The sequence below is a fragment of the Pleurodeles waltl genome, chromosome 4_2 (genome assembly GCF_031143425.1).
Source record: "Pleurodeles waltl isolate 20211129_DDA chromosome 4_2, aPleWal1.hap1.20221129, whole genome shotgun sequence".
Taxonomy (NCBI): domain Eukaryota; kingdom Metazoa; phylum Chordata; class Amphibia; order Caudata; family Salamandridae; genus Pleurodeles; species Pleurodeles waltl.
In genome coordinates this window covers 834788744-834807521 of record NC_090443.1, presented here as the reverse complement: position 1 = coordinate 834807521, position 18778 = coordinate 834788744, and the positions used below count along the sequence as shown (strand labels likewise).

Here is an 18778-nt window from a genome sequence, read left to right as displayed (position 1 = left end):
TTCAAACAGGGTTTGACGTCTGGTAAAAGTGCAGATGGTATTTTTTTCAGGTGTTCACTAAAATCGAACTCGGTGTTTCCGAGAGAGCAGGAAGAGAATCTGAGCCGGCCTTGCAGAGTTTGAATACGGACTTTCAGATTTCACAGCCCGCTGCAGAGGGCACTGTGATCTTAGCAGGCATTTATTTCCCTGATTCGCTCAGATATCAGCTCTGTACTTAGCCTGTACATAAAATAACCTGAAACCTGGCTTCCTCTTAAACATCACTGGGCCTTCGTAGCAGTTGTCCGAATAGGGGACCACAAACTCCACTGATGAAGCAAAAATACCGTTGAGGGGAAATACAGTGAAAGTACGTAGATTGGATGAAATATGTAGGAGGGGAGAGGACAGTGCCCTGATTGGCACCTGGTGAACTGCTGAATGGAAGAACCCTTTCACTTCTACGAAGGAACACTTTCCCCTTTCGTCACTTTCCATTGGACACACTGTATTGCTGCTTCCAGGAGTTGGTGTCAACGGGCCACCTGTAAACAAACATAAAAGAGAGAAAGGGCCAAGCAATGGATGAATAACATGCGGAAGTGCTTGTTTTATGCAAGACTTACCAGGGTCGAACTGTACAAGGCTGGCGGTGCTGTGAGTGAAGTCCAGTCCAAGTCTAGCTGAAGCTTCTAGGACCTTACAAGGAAATGAGACACATTTGTTGTATAACTCAAGAGATTTGTTTTAATGTGTTATTGTATTGCTAATTTTCTATCAGAAACAATAATAACCAATGGGACGGTTGCATTTTTGTTCAGTATCTTACTTTGATGCCAACAAACGAAGGGTCTTTACTCTGCCCTCTTCTTGTCAGCTTAACAGCAAGCGTTCCTACATTCTCACAGACGCGATAAGATGTTTCTGCCAACTCAATCCTCGACCATTTGATATCTAGTCTGAAACAACAAAGCACAGCATTTATAAATTCATGCACTTGCCCACTTTGATTTAAAAAAACAAATAACAACAACTGAAGGATGTGGAGTAATACTGAAAGGTGGATCCGTATACAACTACTCATGTCTGGAGTTTTACAAAGTGTCAATCAAACTGCACTAACTAAACTATGCAATGTCAAGAGTATGTGAACATTTTGTAGCAAATAGAGAATACTCTCTTCAGCGTATGTATCTTACTGCACAGGACTTTGAAACAATCCCTGTCACAAAGCAATGCCAAATCAGGAAGGTAAATGCACCTGAAATTGCCTGAAAACCAAAAATCTGGGAGTTATCTTCTGAGCAGGCCTATGACGATCAACTCAAACTAGTTTTGTGTTATCAAACAATAATATGTGACTGTCCATGCTCCAGCAAATCATGCCAGTCCTTCAGTCTTCACGTCAGATAGAGCTAATTAGAAACTTTGTTATAGTTCACCCTGGTTACTTAAACATAATTTCTTCTGATCTTCCTCAAAACCGCTTCAGAATCTGGCAGAGAGTTGTGCCTCAATTTGCAAAAGCAGGATCACTTTAAACCAAATGCTCTTGCTGGAATTAAGAAACAAGTTTAAAACCTGGTGCAGTAACTAGAAAGCATCCTGCAACAAAAGGGCAGGTTATTTACAGAAGGTGGCATTTCATTTAATCCCTACCAGAAACCTATGGGTGACCACCACTCACTTAATCCCACAGTGAATTTACAAATGGCTAAAGTGCAGTGGCCATTCTTGGGAAGTTCATGGCCCCATACTTTACAAGTCTGATATCGCCACCTTCGAGCAGAACAAAACGACATACATTTCAAGAAATGTCTTAAACCTAACGTGTTCAAATGAACAGATGACCAAAGGTTTTACCATATAGCCACTAAGGGTGTGGGGTAGTTGGGGTAGTGGGGGTATCTCAACACAACCTTTCACTCCTAAGACACTCTCCACACATGCTTTCCCCCTCTCTTACAAAAACACGACCTAATCGGTACCGCCAATTGAGGGAACACTGGTCCAACTCCACCCTCAACCCCAACTACCCCACACCCTTAGTGGCTATATAGATTTCTCTTGGGAGGTGGTGTGGGATAGCAACACTCCCAGTACTCTCCTTTTGTGTTTTATAAAGGTTTTACCAAACACAACATATAAAGAATGCTGGATGTATTAACTCTTTACATCCGGCTAGACAGTCTGTTACAAACTCCTCACTGGTTCTATTTTTCAATGCCTGTTCTCAGCAGTGATCGCAAAGAAACGTCACTCAAATAAATATAGCATATGCAGAGATAGGACTTTGGGCCCGTTCCTTGCTCAAGAGTGGATGGCTTTATTGTCCTTATCACTTCCTGGTTCCTGATAAAATGACTTTCCTCCCGCTTCATGTATTTGCCACACCTGCGAGTATTTTGGCCTCATACTGTTTTGATTGGTAGAGATATTCTTCTACTGGTGATGTCAGACCTCACATTTCTGAGGAGGGAGGATCTTTGTACCTCCTTCCCTGTTACCCCCTCCTTTCATTTCCCCCTTTGTTTTCCCCTCCCACCCTGTCTCCAAAGCCCTACTTAGTGTCCACTTCCCCCATCTCCAGCAATTTTTAGGTCGAGCATGCAAGCTCTTTGACCTGTTGAAAGTATTGTGGGCTTTTAACCACGCCCACATCATGCCCATCACTTTCACTTATTCGTTGGTTTGCCTTTCAAAAATCCTTTATCAACACTGGTAAATACTTTACGTTGGTCCTGCTTTGGGGAGGTTTTGTTACTGCCTTGTAGACTGACACTGTTACATGGATTATTGCAGGATTACCGAGGCATTATTTCGTCTGTATGCCTCACCCATGCGGTACTTGGTGGAAGGCACAATTGCCGTGTCTTCTACTGATTCTTACTGCAAAAAAAAAAAAAAACACACTGCTATTTTAAAGTATATTGCTTTTTGGTAACATTTGCTCTGCTCTTAGGTGCTTTTCATCTAGCTAGACACTGCCATGTCCAATTTATGTGGCAAGAAAAGTCCAGTTAGGAATTTACAACACCAATATCTGTAACTCAAGCAAATGTGAGACCCACTGCATTGCAAATGGTTGTTTCCTCTACCTGCTGCACTAGGGAAAGGCAGCCATATTAAAATGGTTTTGTAACTCGTGTAAGATAGCTACCTGCACGTTGTGCATACGTGGTTGGCATCTTTTAGGTATTTCATGTGTCTGGACAAATTTAATTCAAAGATGGCCACCATGAGTTCATGCACGTCTACGGCTGACATCGCTTTGCAGGATTTGTCCAAATCTATGAAAATGCATTCAAAGATGGCTGCCGCAGATGTTACTAATGCTAAATGGCCCTTAATGTTGATAAATGAATAATTAATTTGTGTCATCCCTGAAACCTATTATTTCACTTCATTTCACCAAACTGTTTACGTTTCCACAGAACTCCATTTTTTCTTATGTATCGACTGTCTATGAAAAACAGCATTTCTATCCGAAATGCTCCATCCATGTCAAATAAATATAAAAATACAGCCCCAGATTTAAGTATGAATGAAAACCAATTGTTCAGTGCATATTTTATCGGGTCCTCTCCCTAGCTGCTAGTTGCTGGGCAAAGGAACAAAGTTCCGCAATAGGTGTAATGAAATGTAAAGTTGGTCACATTCACTTTAGAACCTGCCATTGATTAGCGACGGAAAGAGATAGCTACCTTCTGACACTATTGCACATTTTAAACTGGAAAGACAGTGATAACAGCACAGATTGTCGCAGGCCTGCACATCTGCTGCTGGCTTGTCCCTTTGTTACTCCTCATGGTAGACTAGTCTAGCACACTCCTTCTAACCCTCTACATAATGCCAGCTTCACACATCCACCAGGTGTCGTAGAGAAACAGCTGTGAATGTAAATGTTTCTGGAAGGTGTTACTTACAATGAGAATAGGAGATATGAACTTCAACATCTGGACTATGGAGTTTTTTCACTGCGCGAGATTTACGTAAATACCGCGTCAGTCCATCGCGTGCCATTGAACAAGTGATAAAAATGCATCTCCAAAATAAGTTCATTTCATTGCTATATTTCACCATGCAGAAAAATGTAATTTCGAAAGACGGCATTGTACGGAAATATGAAATTCCTCTGGCTAGAGTCTGAATGCAATAAAATGAAATGAATTCCCAATAACGTGGATAAATTATATATTTAATCAATATTAGCAATACATAACACTACCTCTGTTTACGACAGACTGATCGTTTTCACAGATCAGATCCATAAAATAGTTTTATTGTAAGTATAAGTTCTAATATTAAGGATTTCGTCATGTTTTTAACTTCACTTGAGCTGCAATGCATTGCTCAGTTACAGATAATAGTATCTGATGTACTGCTGCACTGGACATTCTCTACATACATTGGTTTACATGAAAAGGGTGAGTGTGCGTCCTGCACATCACTAGAAAGACGTGAATGTTTTGACACACTCAGAACCCCAATATGGAAGACACAACATTCTGTCCATCATGTAGTGGTGCTCAATTTTTTGTAGGAACTTAGCGGTACGGACCAGCAGTACAGGGAGTAGAGACGAGAGCAACATGCAAGCAGTAGAAAACAAGCATTTGCAATGCAATGGGTCACACATTTGCTCGACTTAGACCTACTAGTGTTGTGAAGTGCTAACCGGACTTCTCTTGCTACATAAATTGAAAAGTAAAAGTAAAAGAGTTTCTCATTAGCGAACCGATTTAAAGCGCCACAGCACGAGCATGAAGCACGAAGGAGAGATAGAAATGGAAACATAAGTTTGCTCGCAGTCAAATATATCAGCAGTTACGCAATTATCCATGTAACAGGGTCGATGTCAAGCAGAGCGCTCGACTACTGGCCAGCGAGATTGCGCTGCATAGGTAATTAAAAGAAAAAGTAGTCCAGAAGCCATGCGGAAAACATGGAGCCTCGTATGTTTTCAGTAGTTGGATGGTGCGCTTGAGGAAGGCTAAACATCCGAAAAGGCATGACGTATGCATGCCTTTCACTAATGAAATGAAGTGAATTTTAAAAAGCAAGCCCACGAAACAATGAAACTGATGGGCGTGCAGTGGGCTTGGTTAAAAGCCCACAGAGAGATTACAGCAAACTGGAGCCCTTGCACGCTCGACCCTAGAAACAGATGAGATCTCTTCACTCTTCCCAACTCACAAATTCAACTATATCTTCCTCCTGATTGCCTCATACACAGTGCTTAATTGGAGCCAGTGGTTGCAGGCGAGGCCCACCAACACTAAATGTTGAAGACCGGCACTTATTTGTTCCTCAACAAACCTTTACCCAGAGCATGAGAGAGGAAAACACAGAAAAGAGAGAAGGAGGAAGAGAAAGGTGGAAAAGCAGTGACAAACTGAGAAAACAGGGATAGTAAAGAATCTGTACGAATGAGATAAAGAGGCAGGAAGTGTCTAGTGGTGGATGAAGGAGGCATGAGGTGGAATCAAGTCTATGCAGCCTTGGCATTCAGCACCCAGTCCTTCGATGACACTTACTGAGGGTTTCTGACAAATTAAGCAGTGCCCCAGACAAAAGCATGATCTGGTTTCCACCACTGCTAGTTTTCTGCCACAGATGCAAACAAAAATATCTGACCATTATTTTGTAAAGAGTGACAGCATCAGCATGATGGTAACTCCACTCAATGTGCAGAAGACAGCAAAGCTGGGCATTGTGATCTGCTGGAGGAACTCTACTTCTATTTGCATGGGACATGAGGGTGCTTCTGAGCAATTTCATTCCCAAGACTCTTCTTTCTACTGTTTTCAGCACCAAGAGACTCCTGGAAAAACGTGTCGTAGTTTTGTGCTTGTCTGAATAATACAGCAGATGAAGGCTATTTTCGCCTACTGAGATGACACAGTGGTGTGTAACTACAGCTACAACGTGCTGCTGGGAAGTCACAGCAGTGCACAATGACTCCAAACTTTCCACCCTTCAAAGCTTTAAAGGAGACCGAAGACAAATTATTAATATCAACAAGCTGAACGTGTGATGTCTATCTTCATACTTTCTAAACTTGTATGTGGAAAACAGTGTCTCCTTACGGGTCCACGCTTGTCGATTATTTTCCAATCTTCTGACATAGCGTAGGGCTTTGATTGTCCCACCCCTCAAGGCAAGGCTACATTTGGGGCCATATGTACGAACACATTTTCCCATAGACACAGAATGGGCAAAACTGCTTGCTACATCTGGCCCTTGATTCTTTAGCAATAATTTGTTCTGCATTCTCGTACAGATGAGTACTGATGTGGGTCTCATGCAGCTGATGAGCACTATAACAATATCCTAATTGTATTTATACAGTGCATAGTACCCCTGACGAGGCGTCAACGTGCTTTTCGTTGAGTAGCAAGTTACTCCGGAACCCGAGAGGAATTAGTGGTGGATTAGTATAGGGAAATATGAGTACAGTAATAGTATTAGTATGAGTTAATTTGAGCAGAGGATATGTGAGTTTGTTATTTGGATTGACTCGAGTAATGGAGGGATAGAGGAGGGAAGAATCCAGAAGTGTTAATTGGGAGTTTATAGTAAAAGGATGAGGTTTTGGATGAGTAAAGGAGAGATGGAGGAGGGAAGAGTCTGTGGAAAAGGGTTAAGGAGATCATAGTAGCTGAATGCAAGTAATGGGTACATTGGTATTCTCCTGCAGACCAGGGATAGAATGTGATCTTTTGACAAGTGATGGCTACATTCACATAATGATACAGGCGGTTGCTAGAGTGGTATCTCTCCACATGAGAAGAACATTGATAGCAGACCACAAGAATAGGATAGAGTGGTGTGCTTCTCTAAGTAAGAGCTGGCCGGTTTACTTGGGAGAAGGAACAAATTCCCCTTACAGGTGAGAGCTAGAATATTATACTGCCTTAGGTGAGAAACTATAGGTTCTTAACCTAACAATAATCACCTGATGGTCGGAGATCAGTCATCTTTTTCATCATGAAAAAGCTCATTCAAAACATTATTTTAGAAACTGTGGCAGACCAGGGAGGACAAGGGATATATCTTTCCACGGGGTCTCTTTTTGCTTAGAAAGAGGTTGTTAGCATAAATGCACGATCAAAGCTGCAGTAAATATTCTACATATGAGAGAAAATGCTTTTGAAATATTTATGAAATTTGTGTGCTTCTGTAGACAGGTGAGATGTTTACTATTGTTTTGTTTTGCATTCCTGTATCTCAATCAGTTTTTTGTTAGTGAGTTCCAAAGCAGAGTAGATACAAGGTTTTTTGCAGGCAATCTGAAGATTGTTTTTAGGAGCAGGGGCATCTCATTTATCTACTTGAAATACAGGACACCAAAAGGATCAAACTGTGCATGGTCAGGATGGTCATACAACAGTATATGAAGGAGGGAGGTTTAATAATTGATGTCTCTGTCTGGTAAGAGACCTGTCAAAACCACTTCTCTTCTGGAACTTATCTTATTAACCCAGGGAGGACGGCCAATATCTTACCTACATGGAACGCTTTGTCCCGATCGTCCAAGGTGGGAACTTCTTGTCAGGGCTTAGTGGGACAAAGACTATGCTGAACCCATCACAGATGACAAATGGAATAAAACACTGTCATGTTAAGGTATCAAAAAGCAATACCAGATTATACACCCTAAATACCTTCAAAGAACATATTACATAACCATTATCCTTCAAACAATATATCCCATCTTAACAGAAGGCCTGAGATAGCATGTAAAGTAAACTTGAAATCAAACTGGATACATGGATGGAGATGCATGGATCTAAATGTGTGCATTGTGACCCTGGAGGCTCAAAGTGGAAAGGAGGAAAACAAAAATGTAATGGATAGGGTGCTTCCATTAATCTCAGCCACTAGTTATTATTTAAGGCCGCTATCCAGTCTGTGTGTTTTTTTTTTAAACAAATCATGTGACCTCCAAGATCAACCAGCCATATGCAAATCAGTCTAAGACTGCTCCAATAGGAACAGTCTAGCCTGAACTATCAGGCCAGGTCCCTTCTGATCAGGAACACAAGCTTTCACAGAGTAGTTTCACCCTTTTCAGTACAGTGGTGCTGGAACAATTTTCAGAGTGGGGGTGCTGCCATTAATGTTATATCCCTGAAGTCAGAGGTATTGTGCAAAACTCAAGTATCACACAAAGAACAAGCATAGCAAATGTGCCAGACCTATTCAGCAGGAGACTGGAAAGGGTGTGGTATGTAGCCAGAGGAACATTATGGAGAACTAGAGTAGTAGCGCACTGTCATTTACAGACTGCACATTTTCTGTTAAAATGGCAACTAAATATGCATAGACATGCAGTTTTACTGATAAAACTATATAGTGCACAAATCATAATGTGCTGACATCGGGTGCAGGAAATATATATTTGTGCATCACCATGTAAAGTACCATGGTTTATTTTGATCCTATTAAAATCTTTGTTTCCCTCACACTTCAGCATTACAAGCAATGTGCCTCATTTTTGGTTCCCTAATTGCTGATATATTTTGGAATGTGTATGATTCATATACAGATACATATATTTTGTAGTGTGTTAGAAAAAATGGCATCATACAGCCTTTACTTTTACTCCCTGAACCACTACATGATTGTCACCTAGGTCATGTTTACAAAATCCCTTCAGTTTGCAGTCATAGACAGAAAAGTAAACACCAGTTTTTTGTTAAATGAATAAGCAGCAATTTGTCAGAATACATAGCCCGACATTTGATCTTTGTCTGTGAAAGCACAGCAAATGTTCTCAACACCAGCACTGTTATTGTGCAGGTGCTGCAGCATCCCCACGTCCAGCATCTATGTGGCATCACAGTGCTGCTTGAGTCCTATGACACAGTAAGCTTGGGACCCATATCTAGGCATACCTGTTGCACCCTGGACGCCACACAGAAAAAAAACCCACAAAAGAGTGATGTGTGAATTGTTTGAATTAAAATCAGCCACTGGCAATTACTCGAGTTTACAATCTAGTAGTCCATCATGATTTTTTTCCAACATATCCGCAAGTCGGGAACCAGCCATAAGCAAAAGATCTTAGCCCTGGTCCAATAGGAACAATCCATTCCAGCTGCTTGGTCGGGTCGCTACGGAGTGAGAACACAAGCCACCACAGAATTCCTACAGCCTCACTGGGCATCGTCAGTGGGGTGCATCTCAAGTCCTAATGAACAATGAGACATAGTTTTTTGTCCCATATTAACAGGAAACGTAGATACTGTCAAGTGAACACTTGCTATGCCACTGTTGCTGACTTGCGTGGGTTGTGCCGTGGCCCCCAGATGCTGAGTGAGTATGTGATATCAAACTATTATATGACGCTCCTCTACCTGCGGCTGATCGTCCTTCACTTCCATTGTGTTGTAATGTGATTTTTATGTGTGGAAACCGATAAAATGTTCTATAAAAAGGAATGACTTGGCTGCAGACCAAATAACAGTGTCCTTTTAATAGCATAGATGCAACCCATATATGATCAAAGGTGAGGTTTATGTAATGACCTAACCTACCATATTTAATAAGTATCAACACTAGAGTGACAGGAGGCGGAACGTTGGCTATGTTCATTTCTAGACAGAAGTACTTCACCTTTCATATCTCTGCTCATAATTTGTCTCCCTACCTTTTAGCCTGTATATGCTTCCATCAAGCAGGAAATTAGTATAATCGGTGAAGGCCTAAAAGAGCAACAGCATATGTCCAAATCCAAGAGCAAAAAACGAGCTAGTTACCAACTGTGATGCACTTATCATATATGCTCCAGACACGCTACCTCTGAACACCATAAGTTACTGAGTAAAAAAGTGCCCTTTAGTTTTTTTTTAAAGGCCCTTTACCCACCACCCTAGTTGGCGGCATGCTTCATCACTGGGATCCTACCCCGGACACCTAGCATGTCAGTGGTGTGCTTCAAAGCCTGATTACAGTGAAGCTGGAGTTTTGTTGGTCAATTTTCCAATGTGTGTTCAGAAGTTTTACTTGCAATAACACTGAGGTGCTGCCACTAATAGTGGACATTTTTATAACTATCCACTAACCTGTCCCCAACAATATTTTGAGCAATCCTCTCATTTTTCTGAAGGAGAAGCTCCTAACAAATTCGAACTTTTAATTTTTGTTCTATTTTTCCCTTTTTTATTTCAATTTTTGGAAAGGTTGGGTCCATGACAGAACGTTTTTTTTCAAGCTGTAACTAGGCAAAAAGTGTGCCGTAACATTAAAGGCCATCCACTCGTAGTAACATGTAAATAAAATACAATTTGCATTATGCAATGAGCCATGCAGGGTGAATGGTGAATCTCTGCGTTACCAGGACAACTGACACTGGAAGAACTGGGAGGCATAGGCACATATGCTTTCAGTGCTATTTAAACAGATGCGTCCAGGGGCTGAGGAGGCTGCATGCAGGTAAAGTCATGGACAAAATCTCTTGACATACTAACTAGGGGTGGAGGGGCTGACTTCTATTGATTCTACTATATTTAGAGAGGCTACTAATAATGCTGATGATTTTGATCAAGTGTATAACTACAGGGCTCACCGCCACAGAGCATCCATGGTGGAAGTGTTGACCTTAAAGCAAGTATGTAAACAGTATGTGCGGACACAACATTTTACACGGTGCCGTGCTGTTTTGAGCGGTCACTATAACGTACACATACGCCATTTGATTACAGGACGTATAGGCACACGTTTTACCTGTGTGCTGTGCTGTTGTGTGTGTTCGCAATAACGTCAACATAAGTCATTTGATTATAAGCAATGCATGTGACCCGACATCACGCTGCCACCATACTGCACTTTTTGCTATTTTGGAAAGCACTATTGTGGTGCTGATAATTTCTGGCACAGTCATTTTCTTTGTATGTATATAAAATGGGAGTTGTCTCTGTGCAGTCTCTTTGGTGCGGATAATTCACTGCATACTGCATGAATGACACTCTACAGATCCTCTCTGCACAGACCACTGCAACTTGTTAATCACAGACATATTTATGATTGAGAACATATTGTTGTATATTACTATAGTCTATTATGATGTCCATCTCTGTTTTATTTCTATACTTTATGCAGAGACTTGAATGGAGTAAAACACCCAGCACTGTTTTTAACCCTTGTCGAAGGGCACTGCAATTAAACTACACCATTTAGTGGGTGCCCATAACAGAATTTTAACTTCACCTCTTCTGTCATTGGAAAATTGCCCAACAAAACTCCAGCTCCGCTGTAATCAGGTGCTGAAGCACACCCCTAACATGCTAGGCATCCGGGGTGGGGCCCAAGTGGTAAAGCATGACACCAACTAGGTTGGTGGGTGAGGGATATAAAAAAAAAACGAAAGGGTGTTTTTAGTCAGTACCTTATAGTGTTCAGAGGTAGACAGTATGGAGCATTTATGATAAAGACATTATGGTTGGTAACTAGCTCATTTTTTGTGTTTGTTGTTGGTCTTTGGGAAGACATGCAAGCTCCTTTTTTCTTCTCACTCTCTCAACTGTTTATTACCTCAAATTTAAGAGCAAACATCAGGATAGGTTGCATGTCTGAGGTAACAGAATGAAAAGCAGGTGCTGCTGATTACTTTTGAAGTCACAGCTGGGACTGCACAAAAGAACAACCTCTGTTGAGTGGCAGTGTAGTGGGAATGTCCATGATGGAACAAGATGCCGAAACAGAATCCCAGGACTATTGATTCCTTGAAATGGTCAGGCCAAATGTAGGATGACAAAGATTTGACCTTGTTGGTGCCCTGGGAGGTGTTCCTGATTTGTTGCTGGAGGAGCCTCCATCATTCCTGCAAAGGAAGAAAGACCTTTGGAGTCTATCAGGTCACTTACTTCACCTCCGCTAAGTAAAGAGTGTGTCATTTCCATATGACTCCAGGATGGGATGGGAAAAGGGTAAGGCCTGGTTTGCCTGCCACACTGCCAACATACTGAAATTGCTATAAATGCCACTTCAACTACATCAATTACCAGAAACATTACATTTTACATTTCTCTTATGTCAGTGTTTTGTTTTTAATTTTACTATAATAGTGTTAGCCCCATCTTTACATAAAGAGGTAGAATGACATTTTTCAAAGACATTGTAGAACTTCTAATGCTCTCGAATGTTCAAAATGCAAACATTTGCCTGTATAGAAATGACATTGCAAGAGAACCATTGAAGTAATTCACTTGCACTATAATTTCTATACATATTGAGTTTTTGACATTGAATTTGGCCTCAGTCTATAAACTACTACTTCCTTTTACTGTTTAATCTAAATCTAGCATGTTCTGACCTAGCAGAGCTTTTTTAAATTTATTTCTAACTCAGTTTATATATCTTCTGTCAAAAAATGGGCAATAAAATTGGGAGGGAATGCCCCTGCTAACATAATAAACACAATCTGGGAAGGCCAAAACACCGTTTGTAGAGAATATCTGCTCAGGCCCTGCTAGCTATGGCACAAGCAGGAGGCAATGTTCAGAGAAGTGCATTTTAAGTTCAAGCAGTACCAACAATTTAAAGTCAAGAAAACAACCCAACAATATTTGCAAACCAATTTAGAAAAATACAGAAAAAGCTAATGAACAAAAAAGAAACCAAAAAACTGATTAAAATCGGACAAGAGAAGCTGGAGATAGGAATTTCAAAAGTACCTACAATAAGTAAAGCATGATTTAGAAGTAACAGTACATGGCCGACTGGGAACGAGGTACAATTTCAAGCCATCTGCGGTGGAAGAAAGGACAGCTACACAAGGCAGGTGACCCTGGTAAAAGGTTTTACCTCCTTAGTTGGGGCCTTAGTTAGAGTTTGGAGGATGGGATAGTGTGTCAAAAGATGATGCAAATCCTGTCCACCACATTACAAGTGCCATAGCTATAATGTACTTGTAATGCAGTGAATAGGACACCTACCATGTTTGTGATGGAGTATCCCATTCACAAACACTAAGTAACCCTCATAGAATTTGTTCTTTAAGTCAAAGTTAAGGTCCAAGGCTTAGGCTGGCAAGGGTCCCTCAATGTATGCCATTGCAGTGCTCCCACTTAAACCATTGGTTCTGGCACCAATAGCTCAGACATGGAGAAAGCTGGATTTCAATGAAATTGCTTAGTTGCTAGGAGAGATTTACAGCCTTACCTCATCCAGAGTTTCACCTTCTCTTGAAATCCTCCAGCAAGGCAAGGCTGGAAGCTTTAGCCATGTAGTGCTCCATGAGATTGGGAACCACTTTCATTTTTTGGTTGACAAAAAGCTCCAAGCGGGGCTGTGAATGGAAAAGAAGCAGCAGAGATCGGGAGGAGGATCAACCCAGAGCACTTGTCTTTGCAATAGCAGTGGTAACTAAAAGAAAAAGGATTCAGAAATGGAAAACAGAGGATGTTTCTGTTGTGTAGGTGATAAAATAGGTTTTGGACATCATGGGGTTCCGGAGTGCACCAAAAAAAGCAGAAATTCATATGAAATACCTGGCTCAGACCTGATCTCTCTTTCCTTTGGGGGAAATTGGAAGGCTATGGTAAACTAACCAGTCACCCTGCATAACTCAAGTGTCTGAAAAATGGGACTAAGCCAAGCATTTCATTTGTAGAAATCCTGGGACAACAGTCAATGTAGGAAATAATACTGTGAGAGCAGAGAACATTTGTAAAAGCTCATTAAAATAAGAAATAAAGAGATAACCTAATCATTACTTTTTGTATTCTGGTTATTGCCTGGGACACAACAAAACCTTGTTTTCTTGCCTGCTTTGGGGAGTCTTCCATCAGCAAGCCATAGCACGTTTTCCTGGTCCTTTGAGGTTGAAAAGGTTTTGGAGTTTCACTTTTCTCCAACTGCTGGGAAAGCTCTTTCTGGTTGTTCCTACATCCTGAGGTCCTCAGAAGAGGCTTCTATGCACAAGGTCTTTCGCCAGCCAGGGCTCCTGGAGGGTCCAGTCCTCTGTAGTGATCTGGGCATTGTTTGAGTCAAAAGTCCTTCTGCAGTTTGCATCCATGGAGCACGCAAACAAGAGATCGGCTGCAGTTCCAGTCCCTGGGTACTAGGTCAGTAGTCCTCTTTCTTCAGCAGGGCCTTCTCACTGAGGTATAGTCTTCCTACATCCAAGAATGTTCTGACAAGGAGGTGGTGAGGTACCAGTCTTTTATTGTGCTCCGGCCGGATATTGTAGAGTTTTCCCTTCTCAGTCATTTCTACTTTCTCACTGTATGCCCACCACCTTTTCAAACTATTCCTCTTTGCTTCATTGTAGCACTTAATCTAAGACATCTGAATTCTTCTTTCACCAGGCGTGTCTATTTCACTCTCTATAACCACTCTCCTATCCAGATAAGATCGCATCCTGTCTGTGAGGGTCCAGACCGGTTCTCCCCCCTTCTGGGGATGGGTGAAAGGGTCTAGGAGAGCTCTGGGATAGGAACAGCTCCACCAGGCATCTTCAAGTCACAAAAACTTTAGTGTTTAGGCTGTCCTTTACTGCTCCTCTCCACTCGCAAATGGCTAATCCATGCTGTGTCCAATTGTTGACAATATCCCTACTTTCCTGGGTAAAGACCCCAGGCTCTTGTTCTCTGGCAAAGCATGGTCATAAGTTACAACCAGGAATGTATATTCAGCCCATGGATGTGACAAGAATGGCAAAATTATTTCTAAGTCAATTTTGGTTTACACGGCAAATAATACATTTTATAAAGTTATTTTGTCACTAAAGTTAATTAAATAACTGGTGTCACCATTAAACTAGGTTATCCTAGCATTTTCCAAAGTAGGAATTTAAAGTAATACTTTTAATTATACCTAGGCCTGTTCCTGGAGTATGCAGCCTAAACCTATACAGTGAAAATAGTTTGGCAATTTCAACCACTGTGAGGCTACCTAAATTGAATATGTAGTGTCCAACCTCTTCTGCTATATGTAAGGGACCCTGGCGTGTGGGCTTAAAAGGCATGCTTTAGGAGATACTAATACATGAAAATTGGGTTTCTTACATGGCAAAGACAAATTTCCTTTTCGTATGTCAGTGCAGTGCTGTTAAACAATATCCCAGGAAAATCATATTGGTGCTCCTGTGAGCCATATATTTTTTGTCATGTAGGTGGGCGGTGTAAATACACGCTGCTAACCACATATGACATATAACTCTTCCATGCCAGTGATGCATTTCCTACGCCATCACCATGGCCTTTCAGCAAAGTTAAACTGGGTAAAACAGTACCATTTTAAGGCCAGAGCGTACACACACACTGTGGCCCTGGATAGCAGTGTCACATAGCAGAGGACCATAATACCAACAAAAAGTGTCCAGAATATGGTGAAAAATCTGGGATGATGATGCAGAAAAGGTGAATTCCATATAATCACAAAGATGGTAGGTGTGAAAAAAATAATTCTTTTAACACCTTTCATGTCCAACTATTCTTATACCTCACCCTTACTCTGTGACATTTAACTTGATATTGTAATCAACCATAACCTAGGATAAGACTCAGAAATGGACTGTTAGAAATTGGGTCTCTAGTTGGCAGAGGTATGCACCCTGTTCAAGTAGGGATCACAATACTTGTCAGGGTAAGACACAGCACAACCTAAATTATCTTGTGCTCATCCTCGGGTAGCTTGGCACAGAGCAGGCAGGCTTAACTTAGAAGGCAATGTGTAAAGTATTTGTGCCATAATTCATACAGTAACACAGTGAAAAAACCACAAAATGACTACACACCAGGTTAAAAATATAGAGCATATTTACCTAACTGACAAGACCGAAACAACAAAAATCCATCCAGTGGAAGTCGAGAGATGAATTTTTAAAGATTAAAGGTGAAAACAGTGCTTAGAAGTCACTAGCAGTCAAACGTTTACTTGAGGTAGTGAGGGACCGGTGCAAATACAAAATCCAGGCTGACCGTGATGTGATGGAAGGTAGGCCGGCTAGAGAACCTATGCAGGGCCTGCTGAAACAGTACCTTTGGTGGAGCGATATGGTGATGCTGAGGACACGATGCGTCGATATTTTCCACGCAGTCAGGTCACTGTGTCGTCGGTAAGCGCCACTGATCTGAATGCGATGTGTCACTGTGGGGCCGCTCAGAGTGTTGTCAGTGAGCTGCACAGGCTGTGGATCTTCTGCCATCAGGCAGCCTCTGCATCGTCACTGGAAACGCAAACGTGCCAATATTTCTGTGCATTCGGGTGATGCATCGGTTTTTGTGTAGAACTCAGCTGCAGTACACACTTTTAAGGCCCTGGGCATGGAGGAGGCACCTCAGGCAAGGATGAGACTCACAGAAGGCAGAGTCCAGCAGCACCAGGAGAGTGGGTGGCAATCTTTGATGTTCCTGAGACTGCAGGAGAACAAGGGACAAGCCAGCAAGCCCTTGGAGATCACTCTGGTGGGAAGGCAGAGTCGTTTCAGCAAGGGCAGAGAGCAGCAGGGCAACAAGCAGAAGAACAGTATTTCCAGGAAAGCTGTCCAGCTGAGCAGCACAGAATTCTGGCAGACTGGAGACTGTGTTGGGGAGGGTCTGGTGTAGGCTATTCCCCCCGCCTCCCTCAGACATCCAACACTGTCTACATTGAGGTTGTGGGCTGCGAGCAGTTATTGTAGACCTGCAGGTGCTTGATGGTAAGTGACTTGTATTAGGAGTAGGATCAGTACAGCCTCATATTGTTGATGCATGGATTGGGGATGTGCTGCTTGGCTGAGATTGGGACGTGATGGATGCTGGATCCCCAGGGTGTGGCCTGCCACCACCCAGGGTGCTACAATGATCTTTCTCCTGTAGCTTTCAATATTTGAGAACACCCTACAAATCTTCCCCACCCCTCCATGGTCACCTCTCAAAGCTGGTGTAATTCCACATGTTCCATGTGGGCCTGGATGAAGCTACTGGACTTTGTCACAACCAACATGAAAACCCACTGGACTCCGTCACAACCAACATTAAACCCTATTAACCTTGAGGGTACCCTTGCCTCTTCTGGGGTAGCTGGTGATCCTGGGCAGATTGTTAGAGTGGGGGAGATGTGTGTATCTGCCTGTCTTGTGCAACATGAGGAGCAAAGCCCTACTGGCTGGGGCTGCATTTGCCCCAGACTGGGCTGTGGCAGTGGTAACCCATCTGGATCACTACAACGTACTCTCTACGCAAGACACTTGACTGGGGGCCTATGGAAATGACTGATTCCTGTGGAACAATAAATTGCATGGTGCTGTAGGTGGAAGTAACTTTGGAACATGCTGGGCATGAAGGGTCCCCTCATAGTCTGAGACAAGAAAACACAGGCTTGAGAGCCACTGACTGAGAATACAGTGCATTGCAAAGTCTTTACTCCTCCGCTGATTGAGATGTGTCCTGTAAATACACGCTGCTGGTTGCTGAGTGAGGTGGGGGCACGGGCCCTTTGCACACCTTGCCAGTCCTCGTTTATCACACCCACCAACATGGTACTTCGTCCCAAGCAGATGCCCTAGGAAGCTGGGGGCTTTTCCAATACAATACTCGCTATAGACTTGGACCAAAGAACTGAGCACCAAACAAGCAAAACACGTCAACACTCAGTGCAAACTGAGGCAATGCACACATTGGTAATGCAGGCTGCGGGCAGCCATTTGAGCAGTACCAGGCTGCTTCACAACAGATTCTTCCTACAGCAGCAATGGGAGTGGAGCATTATCAAGCTCCAATGATAAAGATGACAAACCACGTAGGGTCACCCCGCAGACTTGATTTGACACAAATTGGCATGAATTGTTTGAAATAGCAGCCTGTGGAACCATGAGGCGGTCTGCAGGTGGTGGTTGACGGCTTCACTCCTTCAGAATAGTATCAGGCTCAAGCAGCATTATCCAACCATCTGGGACACTGAACACTTCCCTCTGTGGCCGTGGGAACCTAACCACAGGCCCGGGATCTGTTATGCGAATGTCACACAGTAGTCCTCGCAAGGGATCCCTTCCTACTAGTTGATGTCACTGAGGTGATCCATAACACAGAAAACCAACTGTCTCCCAAGACATGGAGCTCATCAGCTCCGTTTGGTAATTTGGTGACTTTTCCTCTTTATTACAGTAGTTGACAAAGTTTATTTCTCTTGTACTCTTACTCCACACTTGCTATCTCCTCTTCTCTATTCCTGCACTTATTTTTCTCTCTTTCACCTTTTGATTCTTTTCTCCACAGCCTATGTTCTAAAAGCTAACTTATGTTTGAGCAAGGGCCAGTTTACAGCCCAGTTCTAATAAGTAGTTGGGTTGGCTTGTTATGGTCTAGGGTGTTTCTATTAGTGCCTCAGGATGGATTGTTGGACCACATTTGGCAGCTAGATGCGGGGGACACACATTGCGCAAAAGCACATTTATTATGCCCCTTTGGCCAAGTCTTCCCTTATTACATACTTCTCACAAGGAACATCATGGGGCCAGGGACACCTAGCAAAGCACCACAGCATACACACTGTTTGAAGAGACGTACCCTACACATTGCTGTACTTCAAGAAATCCACCTCACAAAGACCTAGGGGTCAGAAACTTAATAGCCGACGGAAAGCACAATGCGGGATACATAAAAATTACACATTTTGACCACAATCCATTTCTACTGGCCTTGCGCTGGGATTCAAAGAGTGACAAAATTCCTCTGTGGACCCTCAGGTGCCAGCACGTGAGGATACTGCATACAAGGGCACAACTGCAGAAGAGATCAAGTACTTCAAAACCAATACAGGGTCGGTCTCTGGTCCTTTAATTCAAGTGGGAAGCATTCAAGGTGTA

General features: G+C 42.5%; 1 protein-coding gene across 2 annotated transcripts in view; it reads right to left on the bottom strand.

Annotated features, from left to right (window-relative positions):
- LOC138293366 (FRAS1-related extracellular matrix protein 1-like) overlaps positions 1-18778 on the bottom strand; it is an 892846-nt gene that overhangs the window by 186802 nt on the left and 687266 nt on the right. For both annotated transcript variants that reach the window (XM_069232561.1, XM_069232560.1), the window contains exons 28-29: positions 812-941; positions 609-681 (exon numbers count right to left, since the gene is read on the bottom strand). In XM_069232561.1, coding sequence (XP_069088662.1) covers positions 609-681; positions 812-941 — 203 coding nt within the window. The remainder of the gene's footprint in view (positions 1-608; positions 682-811; positions 942-18778) is intronic.